General features: G+C 40.4%; 1 protein-coding gene across 2 annotated transcripts in view; it reads left to right on the plus strand.

The window, feature by feature from the left end:
- LOC117667472 (SPNS lysolipid transporter 2, sphingosine-1-phosphate) overlaps window positions 1-17,563 on the plus strand; it is a 153,920-nt gene extending 136,357 nt beyond the window's left edge. Inside the window, exons 12-13 of one of the 2 annotated variants that reach the window (XM_034420845.3) lie at window positions 14,005-14,055; window positions 16,765-17,563. In XM_034420845.3, the coding sequence (XP_034276736.2) occupies window positions 14,005-14,047 (43 nt within the window). In that variant the 3' untranslated portion in view covers window positions 14,048-14,055; window positions 16,765-17,563. The remainder of the gene's footprint in view (window positions 1-14,004; window positions 14,056-16,764) is intronic. The other variant, XM_087889297.1, reaches the window with a different exon arrangement.
- The last annotated feature ends 4,236 nt before the right edge of the window (window positions 17,564-21,799 follow it).

Consider the following 21,799-nt stretch of genomic DNA (forward strand, 5'->3'; position numbering starts at 1 on the left):
TTTGTAGTGTGGTTTTACACCAGCCCTTTTCTCCCAGCCCAACCTCCCTAACAGGGTAGATTATATGGTAGAATTTGGAGAGATTCCACCCCCCCCACCTCCGAATACCTTGCAAGCTTCCTAGAGCTGTCTATAAAAAGAGAGTCTAGAAATGCAAACTCAATGCAATGCTGTTGTTGTTGTTATTATTATTATTATTATGGTTGGTTGCACAATCAGCTAGATGTTTAGGATGGATTTGGCATTTATTTACCTATCTAAAGGTCTAGGATAGGATAGATGTTTATCGTTGACGGTGTTAAAGGTATTATTTTCATCATCATTATCTGCAAGGCATGAAACCCCTCGTCCCAGCCCCGGGGACAGTCTGTCCCACCACTTTCTGTATCTTTAGAAGTGTTTTTAAATATCTGTTTGTCTGTATGGATGCAGGCTTGACTTAATCTCTGTCTGCAAAGTATTGCAAGTTCTGTGGTGTGGAAGGAATGCAGTGTTACCAGCCTTCAGGGATTTAAAAATAAACAAAAGAGGATTTTTTTTCTTTTTTAAAAAAATGGCAAATTTGGCTGCAAGACCTGAAATTAAGGAAATTATTAGGCACAGGAAGAATTGGCAAACCTGCTAAACTACAGAGGAAGGAAAAGGGACGAGAAAAGAATCTCTGTGAGCAAGTACTGTTTCCTTAAAAGCTGGCTCTCTTGTTTATCAGAGGCAGATTTGAAACAAATGATTTGTAACACATGAATTCTATAATTATTTAACCCTATTGAGGAAGCAATACAACTGCAGTCCCATATTTGTGGTGGCTGTTAATTCATTTTTAACAACATAAGGATGTAAACAGCATCCCGTTGGATCAGACCCCTGGCCAGTGGTGGGTTTCAAAATTTTTTACTACCGGTTCTGTGGGCGTGGCTTGGTGGGCGTGGCATGGCTTGGTGGGTGTGGCTTGGTAGGCATGGCAGGGGAAGGATATTAAAATCTCCATTCCCACCCCACTCCAGGGGAAGAATACTGTAAAATCTCCATTCCCACCCCACTCCAGGGGAAGGATACTGTAAAATCTCCATTCCAACCCCACTCCAGGGGAAGGATACTGTAAAATCCCCATTTCCTCCTGATCAGCTGGGACTTGGGAGGCAGAGAAAAGATGGGGGTGGGGCCAGTCAGAATTTTTACTACCGGTTCTCCAAACTACTCAAAATTTCCCTTACCAGTTCTCCAGAACTGGTCAGAACCTGCTGAAACCCACCTCTGCCCTTGGCCCTTCTAATCTAACAATCTGTTCTCTAACCTGGCCCTTTTGCAGTTGAAAATAAGGAGTAAGTAACACCTTATAAATAGGAAAGAGAAGAGATTGGTCTTTTTGCATTAAGAAAAAGAAAAAGAGCCTTGGTAGTACAGTGGTTTAATGCACCCTGTTATTAACACAGCTGCCTGCAATTTCTGCAGGTTCGAATCTCGCCAAGGCTCAAGGTTGACTCAGCCTTCCATCCTTTCTAAGGTAGGTAAAATGAGGACCCAGTTTGTGGGGGCAATAAGCTGACTTTGTATAAATATACAAAAGTATGAAGGCTATTGCTTAACGCATTGTAAGCCGCCCTGAGTCTCCAGAGAAGGGCGGCATATAAATCAAATTAAAAAAAAAGAAGAAGAAGAAGTTAGAAGCATCAGAGCCGTCAGTAACTTGGAGAAGGCAGAGTGAAAAAAGTTATTGGTGGCTTTTTAGGTTTATCTAAAGGGTCGTTTGATAATGGCCTGAATTTGGGAATCCAGCCCAGTGGTGTAATTCAGACGGTTGGCAGCTGTCTTGTGGGATGCTTCTACCATCAAAGATTGGTCTGCATAGAGGGTTTCTGAGCAGTATTCCTGGCAGCATTGGTTACGGGAAGCAGAAGTGACGCATGGAGCTTCTTTGCTGTCCCAAAGAAGCTCAAATATCAGACGAAATTATACAGCTAAATAACATTGCTGGCCAAACTCTCTGGTTTGTTTTGTTTGACCAATCTACATTTAATTCCAAATTCAGGAGGTTGCTGTTTTTACACACACTCAGCTGCCTTAAGCAGAACTTAAGAAGTTCTTCACACCAGATCGGACTATTTAAGGACTAGCAAACGTTCTTCAAGAGAAAGATCTTTCTCTTCCGGCAGAGAAAGATCTTTCCTATTTTATGCAATTTAATCTTTGAACAGCAAATAGCTGGGACCGAATGAAGATTATCTATATGTAAATTGCATGCATATATGTATGCAAGCATGTGTTTATCCTATATATGTGTCATCCATCTCACAGAGAAGCGTGACTCTGGGTGGTTTTGCTACTAATCTATAGATCTGCAGTAGCACAGGATCTGGGGAAGAGACTATGGAAATATTTATCAGCAAAACAGCTTGTTGGGAGATCTTCCAACTTTTTCTAGGTGAAAAGAGAGATAGACATGGGAACAGAGGAAGTTGCTTAATATTGAATTAAATCTAGCTCAGTACTGCCACTAGAGGTTTGCACAACATCCTCAATTTAGAGTGAGCCAGCTAATCACTTTAAACCATAATCTCATATATGGGCAGAGGTGGGTTTCAGCAGATTCTGACCAGTTCTGGAGAACCGGTAGTGGAAATTTTGAGTAGTTCAGAAAACCAGTAGCGGAAATTTTGAGTAGTTCGGAGAACCGGCAAATACCACATCTGGTTGGCCCCAGAGTGGGGTAGGAATGGAGATTTTGCAATATCCTTCCCCCAGGAGTGGGGAGGGAATGAGGATTTTGCAGTATCCTTACCCTGGAGTGGGGAGGGAATGGAGATTTTACAGTATCCTTCCCCTGCCACGCCCACCAAGCCACGCCCACCAAGCCACGCCATGCCCACCAAGCCACGCCCACAGAACCGGTAGTAAAAAAATTTGAAACCCACCACTGTATATGAGCAAATAGCAATAGCAATAGACTTATATACTGCCCCATACTACTATATAGCACTCTCTGGGTGGTTTACAATGTCACCATATTGCCCCCAACAATTTGGGTTCTCATCTTTACTGACTTCAGAAGGATGGAAGGCTGAGTCAATCTTGAGCCCCATCAGGATCAAACTCCAGGCTGTGGGCAGAGTTTGCCTGCAATATTGCATTCTAATCACTGCGCCATCAGGGCAAAGCATGTTATATTAACACAACAATTGCATTTTGTTAACCTGTAGTTTTTTCGTAGCTTAGTATGTTGTGTGAACTTAATCATTAGCTGGTCTCAAGTTTTATTTGATAGTCTTTCTCATACCTTCAAGGAGAAGACAAGATTTAATCTGGGGCCTTCGGCATGATAACCAGCCACTTCTGCAGCTGATGCTGTGGTCCTTGGACTGATGTTCCATGGCTAATGTCTTCTGGTGTAACAATTTGCAGACGACAGTGGTGCCTTGGGGATCATTCCAAGAATGCCTATAAATTAGAAGTGAAATGCTGCCTCCTTTCCAGGCACAAAAAGACAGTTTGGGAATGTGCATTTTCCATTAATTAAGATCTTCCTCGGCTGAAGTTTCTGCTGAAGTTTCTGGTGGTTCTACAACAGTAGATCTGTTACTTCTTTAACCGCTTCTCTTCTCTCATGGTCTCTCCATAAATCTGGTCTATCTCCTAGTTCAGGATTAGACAATCTGTGACGGCTGTTGGATTACAGATGAACTTTGTGACCTTTTGAAGGGTTATAGGAGGCCATCCAGATATGCAATGTCACTGAAAGGGACATGGTGAAGTCACAGGATTTGCTAAGAAATAAATCCGGGCATAGATAGATTTTTTTATATACACTGACCTGAACCAGCAGGGAATGAGAAGACTTATTATTTATAAATCTGGGATTGTTGAGATTAAATAATACCTATTAATAGCTCTTTGCTACCCTATAATCATATTTAAAACCAGTTGTTGATAAATGCTAAAACGCCTGAGTGTTCTTCCAGGCATATTTTTAACTAGATTATGCAGAGCTCATATATTTAGCCCTGGATGACACCAAAACAATCTTTTATTTTATTGGTTTGGTCATAAAACGTATCTTTTTAAAGATGGATGATATTTTCACCAACAAAACAAAAAAAGAAAAAAGAAAAGAAAAAAGAAAAGAAAAGAAAAGAAAGAGAAGAGAAGAGAATAGAAGGAAAGGAAAGGAAAGGAAAGGAAAGGAAAGGAAAGAAGGAAAGGAAAGGAAAGGAAAGGAAAGGAAAGGAAAGGAAAGGAAAGAAGGAAAAGAAAAGAAGAAAAGAAAAGAAAAGAAAAGAAAAGAAAAGAAAAGAAAAGAAAAGAAAAGAAAAGAAAAGAAAAGAAAAGAAGAAAACAAACAAAACAAAACAAAACAAAAAACAAAACAAAACAAAACAACAAAACAAAACACAGGACATTCCCTATTAAGAAGAGCCCAGTAGCTGTCTGCAGACTGACTACACTGATGATGTTATCTAATTTGGGTAATGAAACATCTGCAAGAAAACAACCAAGCTCAGAGAGCACCAAGGATGCTTGAATATGTTACTACAAGATGGGTTGTCCTCCAGGTACCCAACCTCCTGGACCAGTTGCCAAGACTATTTAAAGACAGCAACTAGGTTTTTCGCTTGATCCATATTGGGATGAGTGACTCAGGTTGAGGAGGTACTGAAAGAATCACGGGAGACTGCCGTGCCTTCAGGAAGATGAAGCAGATGGGGATACAGGAAGTTTTCCAGATGAAGGTCATGGCACAAGAAGAGAAAACAGGTTCCTGCAAGTCAGCAACGGGCCATGCAGGTGGTATCAACATGAAGAGCTTATGCCAATATAATAGTGGCATATCTTCACTAAAGGTTCCTGAGAATAACAAACTAACAGAGTTGGAAGGAGGTCTTCTAGTCCAACTTCCTGCCCAGCAGGAAATCCTATATCATTTTAGACAAAAAACTGTCCAATCTCTTCTTAAAAACCTCCAGCGGAGCATCCACAACTTCTGAAGACAAGCTGTTCCACTGATTAATTGTTCTCTGTCAGGAAATTTCTCTCTATTTCTTGGTTTCAAGCGCCTCACCAGACCCAACAGGAGGTCTTTTAACTAGGACAAAAGTTGGAGGGTGGTGAAACCAGAACCAAACACAATCCGCAGTGCAGAGTAAACAATTTAGACGCGTTCAGGGTCTCCAGAACCAGGCACTTGACATACCAGAGCGCTAAGGGAACTAGCTTGAGTCATCGCAGACCCACTCCTGATAGGTTTTGAGAACTTCACTAAATGATGGATAAGCAAATATTATTCCTCCTTCAAAAAGAAGGAGGAGGTTTTGGGAAACTATAGGTCTGTTGGCCTCTAAATAGATGACGAAGCAGCATGTATGCAAACAGAATGGGCATGCTACAGATCGGTACAGGTAGTCCTCAACCTACAACCATTCATTGAGTCACCATTTGAAGTTACAACAGCACCGGAAAAAAGTGACACAATCGTTTTCCACACTTGCAACCATTGCAGGAACCCCATGGTGATCAAATGTCAGACATTTAGCAACTGGGATGTATTTATGACAGTTGCACTGTCCCAAAGACATTTAACCTTCCCAGCCAGTTTTCACCAAGCAAAGTCAATGGGGAAGCAGATTTGCTTAACAACTGCTTGATTCCCTTAAGAATTTGGAGTGATTCGCTTAACAACTGCGCTAAAAAGGTGGTAAAACGGGGGCAAAACTCATTTAACAACTGCCTTGCTTAGCAATGGAAATTTTAGACTCAGTTCTGGTTGTAAGTCAAGAACTACCTCTTCAATTAACAGAAGCCAGAATGTTGGAGACGATAAATGACAAACAAAATTTATCTTTGTCTTTGATAGAGTTCGTAGCTTATTAGATCAGGAGAATGCCATAGCGCTAATGCAAAGCTTTCGGTGGAGTTTCTTGTGATATTCTTCATAGAATAGTAACCTATGGGCTTGATGCAACTATGGATCAACTCCTGACCTGTGGCCAGAGAAATAGTACTGTAGAAGTCCTGTCCTCATACCTGGAGGCCGTAAAGGTTTGAATGGGGAGGGTTCCAACAAAGTCTTGCATTTCAAGGATCTACTGGTCACAGTCACTGGAGAAAGCAATTATGTTTGGAAGAGTCAGTGGTATAAGGCTGTAAAAGAACATGGCAACTAGACACCATCAAAGCTGATATCTGTTCTGCCTCAAAGAATGCAGCACACACAAAGTCTGTACAAACCTTAATTTACTAAATTAAATCAGTCTTTTTCAAATAAAGGCTGTTAATTAACTTTCTTAACACCCTACAAGAATCCAAAGAATAAATAATTGCAATCTTACTATGGTTGGCAGAAAGCCCAGAAGCAATTTGCAGGAAACTGATAAGAGAACTAAGATCAGGACACGAAGAAGAGTGAACAAAGTTGTTCCCTGCAAATTGCCTCAGTCGTCGTCCTTCCTTAAATAGGCTAAGGGAGTGGCCAATTAGCCCCAAGCCTTACTCTTGAGGAGACCTCCTCCTGAGGAACCACTCCTGCCTTTTGGCAGCTCTGCGCGCCCGTGCAATGAGAAGAGGCTCCTCCTCTTCCTCCTCTTCACTTATGGGAGCTTCTGGAGGTTCTGAAGGCCCTGGCTGAATCCCCGCCTCTGGCACCACATCTTCTCCAGCCTCCTCATTGTCTGACTCGAGTGCCAGCTGCACAGGCTGCTGGCGCAGTACCACACCAGCCTCCTTGCTGTCAGAATCAGCTACCAGCTGCACAGGCCGCTGACAGGCCACAACAATACCAGCCAGAGCATAGAAAAACTCAAAGAAGTAGTGCAAGACTGGTAGATGTGGCGAGACCTGGAGAGATGTGGAGAGAATCAGCAAGAACTATACACAACTGAATGGATAACATCATCATCGTCGTGGTCATCATCATCGTAACAATGTATTATATTTAGTGCCTGATAGAATGGCACTAAACCTAAGTAAATCATCATCATCTTTTAAAGACCCCATAATCCCTTGCGGGATGGAGTCTTGGGCAACTGAATGGAGTTGAATGTTTACTGGCCGGATGCCCTTCCTGTTGCCAATCCGGAGATTGTTTCAGCAGATATGCTCTCATTGTGCCCAGAGAGAGAAATATCTGCCGCTACCTACAATCGAGCTCACAGCCTCCTGATTGTGAGGCGAGAGCTCCACCTCTAGGCCACCGCACCACTCACTGACCCCAAGTAAAATAGGTACAAAATTTTGAGGCCCTCCTGGTTATCTGTGGGGCCATCTTTTGTATGTTGTTTCCATCCATCAATAACACCTGGGCAAGTTGATATGCTTCAGGTCCCATCTGTCAATGCTATTTTAGCTACGTACAGAGTCCTGCTCAAAAAGCATACCCAGTATTGTATGCTTTATATATAGATATAGATATATACAGTATATCTTGAGCCCCCTGCTGTCAGTTTCCAATTGGAACTTTAGGAAAGTTTGATCTTTTGCTTCCAGCACCCAGATGCTTAATGATGGGTTGTTTAACTATCCTTTAAACTCCGTTGCCTGAGGAGAACAGAACAGAATGTTGATTTTCCTTCTCTTTTTTAGTATGGTGTTTAGTCCTCTTGTGATTCTCTGGGAGGAAAAAAACAGAGCGCAACTCAACGGCAGTCCTGAATTACTCCCTCTTAAAATTGTCGAAGCAAAACAGATTCGGTCCAAATGGAACATTAGGGAAATAAGTAAAATTGTAACAGAAGTTTGGTGACAGTAGTGGGACAAAGAGCCAAGACAACAAGAAATAAACAAATTTGGGCGAGTAGGGAAGTAAGATGAGGAAAATGATGGAGAAAGTTGGAAAAAATCAACAGCAAAGAACAGAATAAGACAAGGAACAAATTATAAGGACTAGCAACAAATTGCATACAGATCACAGATGTATAAAACGGTCTCATTTGGTTCATGTCTCTTTCTTAAATGTCGACTGGTGAATTTGTTCTCCCTGACTTTTGAGCATATGAAATCTATTTAAATATAATCATTTTTAACATGTAAATGTTAATACAGGTAGTCCTTGACTGATGTCCATAATTGGCAACAGAATTTCCACTGCTAAGCAAGGCAATTTTTACATGAATCACATCCAATTTAATGACCTTTTTGTTAAGTGAATCACTGCAGTTGTTAAATGAATCAGGTGGTCATTAAGCAAATCTGGCTTCCCCCATTGACTTTGATTTGTCAGAAGCCGGTTGTGGAGGTCGCAAATGAGGATCACACGACCCCAGGATGCTGTAAATACAGGCCAGTTCCCAAGTGCTGAATTAGGATAACCATGGGGATGCAGCGATGGCCTAAGTCTTAGGACTGGTCATAAATCACCTTTTTTTCATGCCATCGTAATTTTGAATGGTTGTAAGTCAAAGACTATCTCCAAGGTAGTCCAAGGCCTACTATTTTTTTCCGAAACTGTATTGAAATGTGATTATAATTCTTGAGAAGTGGAACTAGTGATGAGTGATGAGTCCATAGAAAGAGCTATGCCTTTTTTCCAAAAAACTGTTCATACACCAGGTTTAATTAGGTTATTTCCACAGCATACTGTGCAGTGGGGGGATTCAAAATTTTTTATTACCGGTTCTGTGGGTGTGGCTTGGTAGGCGTAGTGTGGCTTGGTGGGTGTAGCTTGGTGGGCGTAGCAGGGGAAGGATACTGTAAAATCTCCATTCCCTCCCCACTCCAGGGGAAGGTTACTGCAAAATCCCCATTTCCTCCCCATCAGCCGGGATTTGGGAGGCAGAGAATAGATGGGGGAGGGGCCAGTCATTGGTGGTATTTACCGGTTCTCCGAACTACTCAAAATTTCTGCTACCGGTTCTCCAGAACTGGTCAGAACCTGCTGAATACCACCTCTGGATTAACCTCTTGGTTAATCTTAATTTTGGCTAGGTAGTGTTTTTTGTTTTTTGTTTTTTTTAAAGTGAGCATGGCTTAGCCAAAACCCCAATAACCAGGTTAAGCATGTAGGGTGAAAACAGCCATATTGTATCCTGGCAGGCCCCTTGCAGGAACTATTGCTGCTGTATTTCAGGGATTAAAAACCACAGTTAGGAAAAGTAGCAACTACCGCTTAAAAGTGGAAAGAAAGACAGTTGCAAAGCAGAGCCCTGGGGGTGATGGGAATTTTCCCCATCACTCCATTGTAGACAGGGATATCCACTTTAGATTTACTTCTTGATTGTTGGTCTGAGGTTAACCTTGGAGTTAATCTATGCTCATCTGTGCATACCCTAATCAAGGAACTGTCAAACAGGCTGACAGTAAACAGCTCAACTGAAGAACCTACCAACATTGACATGGCAAGCCACTACCGATAGTATATAAAATAAGAGCAAACCACACGCCTTACTAGCACTGATAATGTTACCTAGTTTGGTAATGAAACATCTGCAAGAAAACAACCAAGCTCAGAAAGCACCAAGGACCTCTAATAAGAACCCTTCTACAGCCTGTGAAGCGTTCTAAAACTGAAGTTGTTTCCAAGGCTGGACTTTTATCTCTAATCTTGGAGAAGCAGAGCTTGGTTTTTGTAAAGGCCAGTCTTCCCGTAGGATGGTATCCTAAATTCAAGGAAATTCCAGTTCTCAAATTGCTTCAGTGATTCCCATTCTCTTTCCTTTTTTGTGTGTGTTCATTTTAGTTTTCCATTTGTTTGCTTGCTTGTGAAAACAGACCTGAATAGAGAAACTTTGGGACAATTTTTTTTTTAAAGTATGCATGATTCTTTTGGCAATTTTATTATTCTTTCTTTCTTTAGAATTCTTTATTCCTTATTGGCCAAGTGTGATTGGACACACAAGGAATTTGTCTTTGGTGTATATGTTCTCAGTGTACATAAGGAGAAAAAAATACATTCATCAAGAATAAAAAGATACAACACTTAGTGATAGTGATAGTCAAGGTTACTATCAAATAAGCTATCAAATCGTACTAGGAAACAAATAAAAACAGTATAATTGAAAAATACAAGCAACATGGTTATAGTAATAAGTGGGAAGAGATAGATACTAGTAAGGAAAAAAAGAAGAATGGTATACTGTATACAATAACCTGTATATAATAATAGTATACTGTAGCATTTAAGAAATGGGACAGGGGGGCAAAAAAAAAGGATAAAGGGACTGTGGTATTATTAAAATAGATTATAATGTTCAGATAAAACCAGCACTTTACCAGCGGAAGAGGTGTGTGTAAATGCAAACACAGCCTCCAGGTTCTTCAGTGAACTTTTGCATGGTGTTGAATTAGATCCTTTTCTGCATTCCATTAATGCATTCCATTAAATAATACTTAATGACTCATTTTGGAGCGTTAGGCTAGGTTAAAATAACGGCTGCGATAAATCCTTAATTATTAAAGCACACAATCATTGTGGAATAAGATTTAGTCACTTGCGGTGGGGAAAAATTCTGAGAATTTCTGCAGGTAGCTACAGTATGCGGAGAGAATGCAGAGAGGCTTTAAAAAGCGTGAATAGGCATTAATTAGAAAAAGAAAAAGAAAGGGAACCGTTCCAGAATTCAAGGTTTTATTTTTCCTCCTGCTGCTCAAATAAAAGAGATTTGGAGCTAGTTCCTTGTCAGGGAGGAAGCAGCAAAAAGCTTAACTCTTCTTCTACCTTGAGAAGAACAAAAACGTTTGCAAATCTCCCGGAACAAGTTTGGGTGATCTGTGATTCCGGGTTACATACCAGCCCTCAAACTTATCCTTGTAAGCACTCTGCAGCACCTCTCCCGTCCCTAATTGCCAAATTAATCATAGGGTTTCCCACTATTTTGAAGGAGAAAGCAAATAGTAATTGACTTGTAAATCATAAAAATGGCTTAATGCTTTTTAAAAAATGAAGAACATCTTTCCATCAATAGATCTGAGCAAAATCATAGGAAGTCGAGGCCCATCCGGTCATACATAATCATAATCATAAGTTTATTTGTCAAGCATATATAAGATAACAGGTAAAAGTATAAACATAATTTGAATACATGAAAAGAGTAAGTAAAAAAGGAATATTAGGACAGAAACGGTAGGCACGCTGGTGCACTTATGCACGCCCCTTACAGACCTCTTAGGAATGGGGTGAGGTCAACAGTAGACAGTCTTAGGTTAAAGTTTTGGGGGTTTGGGAAAGAAACTACAAAGTCAGATAGTGCGTTCCAGGCATTGACCACTCTGTTGCTGAAGTCGTATTTTCTGCAATCGAGTTTGGAGCGGTTTACCTTGAGTTTGTATCTATTATTTGCTCGTGTATTGTTGTGGTTGAAGCTGAAGTAGTCATTGACAGGAAGGACATTGTGGCAGATAATTTTATGTACTATGCTTAGGTCAGACTGAAGTCGGCGTAGTTCTAAGTTGTCTAAGCCCAAAATTTGGAGTCTGGTGGCATAAGGTATTTTATTGTGGTTAGAGGAATGGAGGAATGGGGATTTTGCAGTATCCTTCCCCTGGAGTGGAGTGGGAATGGGGATTTTGCAGTATCCTTTCCCTGGAGTGGGGTGGAAATGGGGATTTTGCAGTATCCTTCCCCTGCCATGCCCGCCAAGCCATGCCCACAGAACTGGTAGTAAAAAATTTTTAATTCCACCACTGGGTAAGCACCTGCTGGCTTTTCCCATTTGGAAAAAAAATAAGATCACTTGAAATCTGGCACGATTGTAAAATGTTTGTAAGATTCCTATCCTCTCTGGCAAGCATATTTATTGGTCGTGGTGAGAGTTGCCGTTCAACACAGCTGGAGAATTCCAGTATAGAAAAGGAATATGTGGCTTTTATAGACCTCACTTTCTTCAGGTTAATCCTGAAGGCATGTACTGTATCTACCCTTGTGGTCTTTCAGCAGCCTAGAAGGAGTACTGACTTAAGAGTCTTCCTTGTGACTTAAAGAAAAATAATACTAGGTATTTGTGTATTCCAGATGGGTTATTCTTCTCCACTTTTTTTTTTTTTTTTTGGCTTTTGGCTTTTGGCTTTTGGCTTTCAACCATTTGTTTCAAACCCTTTCTCTTTCTGTCACTGAGTCAGAATTACAGCTTGGCCTTTTCTTTTGTTTCCTTTTTCTCGGTGTTTTTTGCCGGTCTGCTTTTACTGCATCTGCTTTAAATATCTCCTTTGTTGTGTTGCTGTTTTTAATCTTACCCGTCACGCTGTGTTGCTTTTTGTTTCATCCTTGTTGTGGATGTATTTAGAAAGTGGCATGCTATTTTGGAAAAGAAAGAAGGCAAAATGACAAGCTATTGTCCTATGTTCTGTGTTCTGAGTTCTAAGATCAGATACTGGGATTTGAAGGCTTTTAATTTGATGGGGGGGGCTGTTAAAAAATTAAAAACGAGACTCGGTAAGACAGTGTGAGGAAAAATGCTTTTGTCTTGATATGTAAATTATGGCAGTCATCCAAACAGCAGCTATCGGTGTGCATTATACCATTGTACGAAACAGAAATCTATTCCTGACAAAAGGAAAATACTTTGTGGAAATCGTGTGGGACTTTTAACTTCTAAGAGCTTTACTAATTGCCTGATTGTATCTTTTTAAAAAAATGTAATACCTGATCTGAATGAGATTGAGGAGTGGGGAATGCAGAGCAATTTGTAAACCAAAGCTTATCATTCACATTTTCACTTTTCTGGAATTTTACTTTGCCATATTTTTTTTTAAAAAAAAGGTATTAGGGAAAATCTATAGAAAAATGCATACAGTCATGAAAAGTATATTATACAGGAGAAGAAAGTATTTGAAATACCGTGTATGAACAAAAGAGCAAATACATTTGTATTGGTATGGAGAAATGTGTAACCAAATATTTACAAACTTTGGCAGGCATTTAAAATCCCTAAATTTAATGAACTGAATCTGAGAGATTTACAAAAAAAATAAGAAAATGAAATTGACAGATTATTTGTTTATTTACCCATACTAAAATAACAACAACAGCATACAACTGATATTTCATTTTGGACTGTAGTATAATCTCACCCAGTGTGGCCAGAGCAATGGGCATTACAGATAGACCTCAATTTATGACCATTCATTAGCAACCATTCAAAGTTACAGCGGCATTGAAAAAAGTGACTTTCAACCAATCCTAGCACTTACAACCATCTCCGCATCCCTGCGGTCACATGATCAAAATTGGGACATTTGGCAAGCAGCCTATATTTACAACAGTTGTAAATAAAAGTCCTGAGGCCATGTAATCACCATCTGCAACCATCCCAGCTGGCTTCCAAGAAGCAAGAGACAAAGGGGGAAGCCAAGTTTGCTGAATAACCACAGTGTTTTGATTAATGACCGCAGCAAAAATGGTTATAAATTGAGCCCGACTCACTTAATAATCTCCTCACTTAGCAATGGATGTTCTAGTCCCAATTGCCAGTTTGGCAATTCCAAGACCCAGTTTTGTCTAGCCATTAAGGTTACAAAGTGGAAGATTGTGAGTTCAAGTCCCGCCTGGCTCAATAAAAGCCAGGTGGGTGACTTTGGGCCAGTCACTCGCTCTTAGCCCAGCTCACCTCACAGTCTTGTTGTTGTGGAGAAAATAGGATGGTGTATTAGATAAGTTTGCCGCCTTGAGTTGTTTGTAAAAGTAATAAAAGTGGGATACAAATAAATAAAATAAATAAAAATTGTGGTCATAAATTGAGGATTACCTGTATAATTAACAACCAGAGGATTCTAAACCTCCCAACATCTAACCACTGAGGAAGGCCTAAGGCAGGGTTTCCCAACCTGAGAAACTTCCAGATGCTGGGAATTCTAGGACTCAAAATTGCATATCTGGGAGCCTCTTTTGCACATGGGCTTCCCCCCCAACCCCCTTTCAAAATTAATTTACCTATGCAGAAAGAACAGATGGGTCACAGTATAGGTCTTGGCAATAGCATATGGATATATTTAAAAAAATCTTCTCCTATATGATTGTATGCTTGTGTATGCAAGTTGTGAAAAAAAAAAACTTGAAACTTGACAATTCCATTTCTTTTTCCCCAGGGTAAACCAACTTATGATGCCTCCAACCTCAGTGAAAGTTTAAGGACAGCGGTAAGTAACAAAAGCAATGAGTAAAAGCATCCTAAGAATTCTAGGAATTTCTAGGGCCTGCTTGGAATTCTAGTAAATGCTGTTTTGGGTCCACCCCCCTCCTCAAAAAAGGCAATTTTATGATGACAAGTTACTTGCAATAAAATAGCTGCATTCAGATGAACAGTTAATAAAGATAAAGGCTCCCCTCGCACATATGCGCTAGTCGTTCCCGAGTCTAGGGGGCGGTGCTCATCTCCGTTTCCAAGCCGAAGAGCCAGCGCTGTCCAAAGACGTCTCTGTGGTCATGTGGCCGGCATGACTAAACACCGAAGGCGCACAGAACGCTGTTACCTTCCCACCAAAGGTGGTCCCTATTTTTCTACTTGCATTTTTTACGTGCTTTCGAACTGCTAGGTTGGCAGGAGCAGGGACAAGTAACGGGAGCTCACCCCGTTACGTGGCACTAGGGATTCGAACTGCTGAACTGCCGACCTTTCAATCGACAAGCTCAGCATCTTAACCACTGAGCCACCACGTCCCTGGAATAGTTAATAAGCCTGTTGAAATGAAATGACAATTTTGACTGCAGATGAAGTCTCTTCGCTTGACCTGCTAAATAACATCAGGAAGTCTTCATAAACTACAGTGTAGCTTTCCAGTTCATCCAGACTGCTTAGCCAAGGTTTGGATATGAAATCAATTTTAAACCGTGGGTAGGATGCCCTGGTTAGTGTCCATTTTCTCCACTGAACAATTTGTAAAACATGCATCAGGAAAAACTGAATTACAGGACATTTTTACATGCAAGTTGGCCATGTTCATTCAACATGCTTCACTTTGATTAGCCCATTTTGTGGATTCGGCATTACAGTGAATCATAAATTAACCTGAACATAATGAAAGAAAAAATCTTAACACAGTGTCACTGAACTACATGTCTGAATGCATCTGCTAAGCATTTATTTGACCTGATTAAACATATTGTGTGAACAGTGACAGTGTTAATGTATGACAAAGATAGATTAAGTTTGGCTATGAATTAAAAGGAATGCATACTTCTCTTTGAAATACCTTGTTTAGTGACTATGCTTTTAGAGTGTTCTCAGTTACAATGGCTATGAAAAAGTAACTTTGCCTCTAGTCCTCAAATTTATGACCTTTGAGGTCTGTACAGCAAAGGAAATCCTAAATAAGATCATAACATTTTAGTGTTTCAATTAGTAACCACTTTGCTTAATGACCAAATTGCTCATCACAGAATGAGGACTACTTGTAGTTTAACTTCTAGTGTGTGAGTTACGTTTGTATATCCCACTAAACTATTCAAATATTTCTTTCATGTTAACCTTTGTGAATTAAACTTTAAGATAATAACAATTTTCTCCAATATCTCAAAAAGGCATCTGTATAGCCCAATGCACATTTAGCTAAATGCAACTGGAATGAAGTAAAGGAAGTATTAGGGAATGTTGAAGCCACTTAGTAAAGCATCTTGCTTCCCATAAACATAGTTGGAGCTGTGGGAACTCAGAATACAATACTACATTAGCCCTGCCCATCAGTTTGGTCCACTCTCTTTTAGTAATTGGAGTCTAGATATCCACTCTCTCTGATTCTGGTAATTCTTTGGAATTACTGAGGCTTGGAGGCATTGCTTCTCTGTGATAGCATCAGACCTTTGAAATGTCCTTCTAGTGGACACCTGGTTGGCTTTCTCTTTGATTATGTTCCAGAAGCAGCTCAGATCAGAACTCTTCAAAGGGCGTCTGGGTCATGAGATCATTTCGGTCAGCCTTATCAGTTGGTTGTTGTCAGGATATGTATATCTTTGTAGTCGGTGTTTGCTTGGATTATGGATGTTCTTGTGGTTTTTTTTATTGCATACTTTGACATTTGTGGACTACCTAGAGTCTTATGAGATTGTGGCAGAGTATAAATGTGTGTGTCTTTGTGAGAGAGAGATGGTAGGTAGGTAGGTAGGTAGGTAGGTAGGTAGGTAGGTAGGTAGGTAGGTAGGTAGGTAGATAGATAGATAGATAGATAGATAGATAGATAGATAGATAGATAGATAGATAGATAGAAAGATAGATAGATAGGCAGGCAGGCAGGCAGGCAGGCAGGCAGGCAGGCAGGCAGGCAGGCAGGCAGGCAGGCAGACAGACAGACAGACAGACAGACAGACAGACAGGCAGGCAGGCAGGCAGGCAGGCAGAGGGAGAGATATATGATGGATAGAGAAAGAGAGATGATAGATGATAGAGATATAGACAGATGAGAGATAGATGGGGGAAGAGATGATCTCTGAGATAGATACATAGATAGATTATAGAGATAGATAGATGGCACACAGAGAGAGATCTGACATAGATACAGATACTGGTGTATATATATATATAGAGAGAGAGAGAATACAGTAATCAACATCTTGCCTCTGTAATAAAGAGCCACATTGTACTTTTTTAATAAGAAAACCCAAGATGCAGCATTGGGCTTGTGCTTTAAATGATCAGTTATTCACAAAGTCTGAGGGGACACTTTCAACAGAATCCTGAATATATTTTTCCAGCCAGTCCAGCAATTTGCAGCCTGTTGGATTCTGGCCACGGCCACTTTAATGGTCCAAGCCAGTACAAAAGAATGGGCTATAGATTTTTGACTGTCTCTCTGTGAAAGCATCTGTATCCTTCTCCCCACATTAACAGTTCTTCTTTGTTTCCTTCCCCGCAGCTGACATCTCGGGCAATGAAGGCAATCTTTCGTAGCTGCCACTAAACCCCAAAATGAGCACCTGTGGAAGACAACCCCCCCTCCTCCTCCCCACTCCTCATGTTTGGAGCCAGAGGAAATCCAGACTCTCGGACACAATGGATTGGTGGTGTTTCAGCAGAATGAAGGTGTCTGCTGGGCACACAAGGAGCCTTGTAGTCTGCAGAAGCATGGATGACAACTTGCTCCCAATCTGGATGGATGCTGATTCTTTCATCCTCCCATCTCCCAAAAGGGACATCTGGAGAACTGAATATACTTGATTTTTCATCCAAGGAAGACACACCCACTTCTGCTAACGGAGCAAGCATCTAACACTATTTAACACCCTTGCTTTGGTCAGCAATCCTGTCTTCAGGTAGAGACATTATACCAGCCTCCCCAAAGCAGTGCTTTGCCATCTGATTAGAGCTCCCCAGATATGATTTCTGCTCTTTAATAATGCAGTAGGATACCATTTTTTTCTGCAAGACACCAAAAAGATTGGATTAGCTGGATAGTTTTTTTTTTCCCTTTTGCTTTACCTAAGACTGTCATTTGCACTAGCAGTTTACTGCTGGGGCTACCTCAGACCTATCAATTGGGTTTTTGGTTTGTTTGTTTTTTGGTCCAGCATGACTGGATATTTATAATTTTCCAAGGGGAATGTCAGGGTTTTTTCCCCCCAAGTCTCTTGAGAAACGGGGAGACATGACAGCAAGTGTTTACTATCAACAGTTCTACCAATGATTCTCCAGGCCAAAAAAAAAGAAGAAGAAAATTACTAGACTGATCATTTCCAGTGGCAATATCCTCCTCACTCCTTTTTTAAAAGAGAGAAGGTTGTTTTTCTGTTTACAAGCTAGAGCGGAGAACGGCCTTAAAATCCCATCCTAAATTTTGCATAGATGTTGAAGTTCTTTGCTCCTGAGGGAGATAGATGGCTTCTGTTTCTGAGAAGGTGGTAGGCAGTTCAACCTTTTGGCTTTGAGAAAGGACACGTGGCTGCAAAACCCCGTTAATCCCAACCAGTCCTCTGTTCATCTCATCTCTTTTCCACGAGATCTCCAGGAAACTGACAGCCTTCCAGATGTCAAAAGTAGAGACGGAGCAGAAATAAGTTCCATCTGAAATGGATCTTGGCTATAGTTAAGTTTCAAACAGCAGATTTCAATAGATTTTCCTCGCATACACGTGCCGTGCACGCATACACAGTTTTCATTAACTCATCTTCAGCATGGATAGTAGCTCCACATTGCAGGACTATTTCCTTTCCTGTCCCTGTAGAGTTATCCAGATTTGCATGGCAGCATCAGTCAATTCAGTTGCTCTCATTCTGAAGCGAAAACGTTGCAGGATCAGTGTCTGGAATCCTCCAGCTCCTTCTAAACTTCACCGGCCCTGATATGATCTGCAAAAAATTGTTCCCTGCCCTCTTTTTAGGATCCAATTTAGCATGTAACTTTGTTCCAAATCATTGTAGTAGGGAATCTAAACGGCACTAAGGCAAGCAGACTAACCCAGCGCTGGATCCGATAATGCCAGCAAGAGATCTCCCAGCCAAAGAAGACAGCTAACTCCAACAGATATGGCCAGTCGTTCTGAAACTCAAGATTGCTTGCCGGAATCCATTTAGCAGAAAAAAGCATTTTGTTTTGGTCCTCTGCTGACCCAGTGGCAGGTGCCATCTTGAAGGAATCCAAAAATTGTAAAACTAGGGCAAAAGATATGACTGGGGATGCTAAACCAGGCTTTGAGAGAATGAGAACCAGTGACTAAGTTTGGAGGTTATACCAAAGTGGAAGAAAAAGATCTTTCTTGAGCAGACATCAATAAATATTGAAAAGGGCCTCGGTTTTCTATTGTCTCTGAATCTCGGTCATGAAGGGAAGTCAACCCAGCTCTCCTCCTAAATGAGACTAATTAGTTTTCAAAGATCCCAGCAAGATGGGATCTTGCCAACTCCCCATTCCATCTTCCAGCCAGGCCTGATTTCGAGGAATTGGCATTTCTGTTCTCAGACTTTTCACAAAAAGAGACGTTTTAATGATCACTTTGACAAGTGGAAAGCACGGAAGCGTGATACTAATGTTTTTCTTGTTATACAAGGCAGGACTCCAATTGTTTTTTCTGATTTTCTTTCAGAAGCAAAAATCGAACAAATGGCTATTTTATTTTTTAAAGGACAGTGAAATTGATTATGGATCTCAGAGTATAAAAATAAAGCAGTCAAATATATATATAAATGAATATATAGATATATATATATGTATACGCATACATAATGTAAATTAAGAAATAAAACATATTTAAACAGTGGGTGCTGGCGTTCTCATTTTTCCTGTAATTGCTGCTGTCCTGACCGCTGCACTGTGTTAATTTACACTATGAGGATGAGCAAAGTAGTTGATGTTTGCTTTGAAATACAACTACCGAAGTCTACGGGAGCGTCTGCCAAGATAAGAGCAGAGGAGGGTTGCCAAATTGTGTCTGTGTGTATAAGGAGGACTTTCCTTGTATTGGTTTTCCACAACCTGAGATGTTGGCCAGCAGTTTCTACAGAATATGGAAATGAATGGCAGTTGGGAAACTATAAAGGTAAAGGTAAAGGTTCCCCTTGCACATAGGTGCTAGTCTTTCCCGACTCTAGAGGGTGATGCTCATCCCCGTTTCTAAGCCGAAGAGCCAGCGCTGTCTGATGACAATTCTGTGCTCATGTGGCCAGCATGAATAAATGCCGAAGGCTCATGGAATGCTGTTATCTTCCCACCAAAGGTGGTCCCTATTTCTCTACTTGCATTTTTTACGTGCTTTCAAACTGCTAGGTTGGCAGAAGCTGGGACAAGTAACGGGAGCTCACCCTGTTGTGCAGCGCTAGAGATTCGAACCACTGAGCTGCCGACCTTTCAATCAACAAGCTCAGCGTCTTAGCCACTGAGCCACTGCGTCCCCTATAATTATAATTATAAACTATAATTATAAACACTAATCCACATCAAAGACTTGCCAATTTTGAGGAAACCTATTACTGTATGCTAATCGTTAATTCAATCCAATGCTGGATTGAAATCAAGAGTATTCTCTGCTTGTTCTTTATATGCAGACACAAAAGCAGATAGCATCAACTGTTGACCTGCCAAAAACATAGGAAGTTAGTTTTGAAGATACTAGGTTAGTTTTAAAAGCTTCGGTTTCAGATAAACTATTTTCCCCAAAAGGCATCCTAATTCTTCTCTCGTTTCACTCCTGCTTCTATAGGGGTCCTTGGTGCTCGCTGAGCTTGGTCATTTTTCTGCAGATGTTTCATTACCTAACAACAAGGACCTCCCCAGGTCAACCCTCAGTTTACAGATATCCTCCTCTATGTCCTTATAAAGCATTATACACAATAGTGCTGCAGAATATACATTTCTTGCAGTGTTGGCAGGAGAGCGCATTATTCAGAGCAGTGTTTCTCAAGCTCAGCCACTTTAATTTGTGTATACATCAGCCCCCAGAATTCCCTAACCAGTATGCTGGTTTGGAATTCTGGGAGTTGAAGTCTACACAGCTTAAAGTGGCCAAGATTGAAAAACACTGATTTAGAGGATATTTCTTTGGAGGGGAAACTTACTGGTGTCTTGTACCCTTAAGTAGTATGAGTTGCAGGAATTTTGTAGCTGCTGGGAAAAACCAATCCAAGCATCATCTTAAGTAATATTTTTCATTGCCATGTTAGCCTGATACATAGCATATTATACCCATTCAAACTTAAATTGTTTGCAAACAGAAGCACAGATTGAGTGAGGGTTTACAGAGGTCCAAGATCCTGTGGAGGAAATTGATGGTGTTTAGATGAGAAAATAGAAGGTTAAGAAGAGAGAACAATCTCCAAATATAGAAAAGGTGTTTTTTGCTGCTCTAAGGAGCTGGACTTTAAACATTCGGTGGAAACAATAGAAAAGCAGGTTTTTACTCATCTTTAACTCCTCTTCAAGGATAAGATATGATGAGATGGGATAGAAAATAGAATAGAAAGAATTTGGAATGGAATGGAATGGAATGGAATAGAAAAAAATGGCATGGCATGGCATGGCATGGCATGGCAAGAATAGAATAGAATAGAACAGAACAGAACAGAACAGAACAAGAGTGTTATGCATTGAAATGTTTCAAACAAAAGTAGACAATGTTTTTACATTATAAATTTCCCTTGAATGGAAGGAACTTCAGTAGACTTAAATTAAATCTATACCTTCAACTATTAACATTCTATGCAAACATTTAAAAATAGCACCTTCTGCATGGAAAACTTCTTTGCTTGCTCAGAAAAGGGGGGAAACATACAAATAAGTAATACTTGACTTCCTTCCTTTCAAAAAAAAAGCTGTATAAGGAGGCCAAGATTGAGGTTTTTAAGAAATTTGTAGCAAGGAATTGGACCAATTCTTGGAAGGTAAATCTTTCAGAGGGCTAAAGCCATAAAATGCTTCTCATTAAGATTTTTTTCCTTCATACTTTTTTGGCTCATTTCACTGAGCTGCTGTACAAGTGTACACATTTAAAACACTAACAGCCACCCTGATAACTACAAATCATCCATTTCCAAAGGGCTTCCAAAACCAATTTAAAGTTTTAAATCATCTTTTGCTACCCTGACCTTGTGGGGCTGATTGTTCTGAAAGAGAGAAGCCTACAATGGAAGTGTTCCACTTACTAGTCTATCTCTCGAGAAATCAGTTCCTATTTATAGGAACAGGATTTGAACTAGATGGATCTTCAGTCTTCTCCAGAAAGCTTCCCCTCCTATTCCAACAATTCTAAGATTCAATATTCCATAAGTGGCACCACAAGAAATAAATGCAATTCATTGTCACAAACTGCTACCAGTCATTTTCTATTTATATGGAATAGGGCCAAGAGCCTGGAGCATTACAGGTAGTCCTTAATTTACAACAGTTTGTTTAATGACCATTCAAAGTTACCACCGTGCTGAAAAAAGCAATTTATGACTTATTTTTACATGACAGTTGCATCA

Source organism: Pantherophis guttatus, chromosome 1, assembly GCF_059756535.1.
Source record: "Pantherophis guttatus breed Tessera chromosome 1, ASM5975653v1, whole genome shotgun sequence".
NCBI classification, from domain to species: Eukaryota; Metazoa; Chordata; class Lepidosauria; order Squamata; family Colubridae; genus Pantherophis; species Pantherophis guttatus.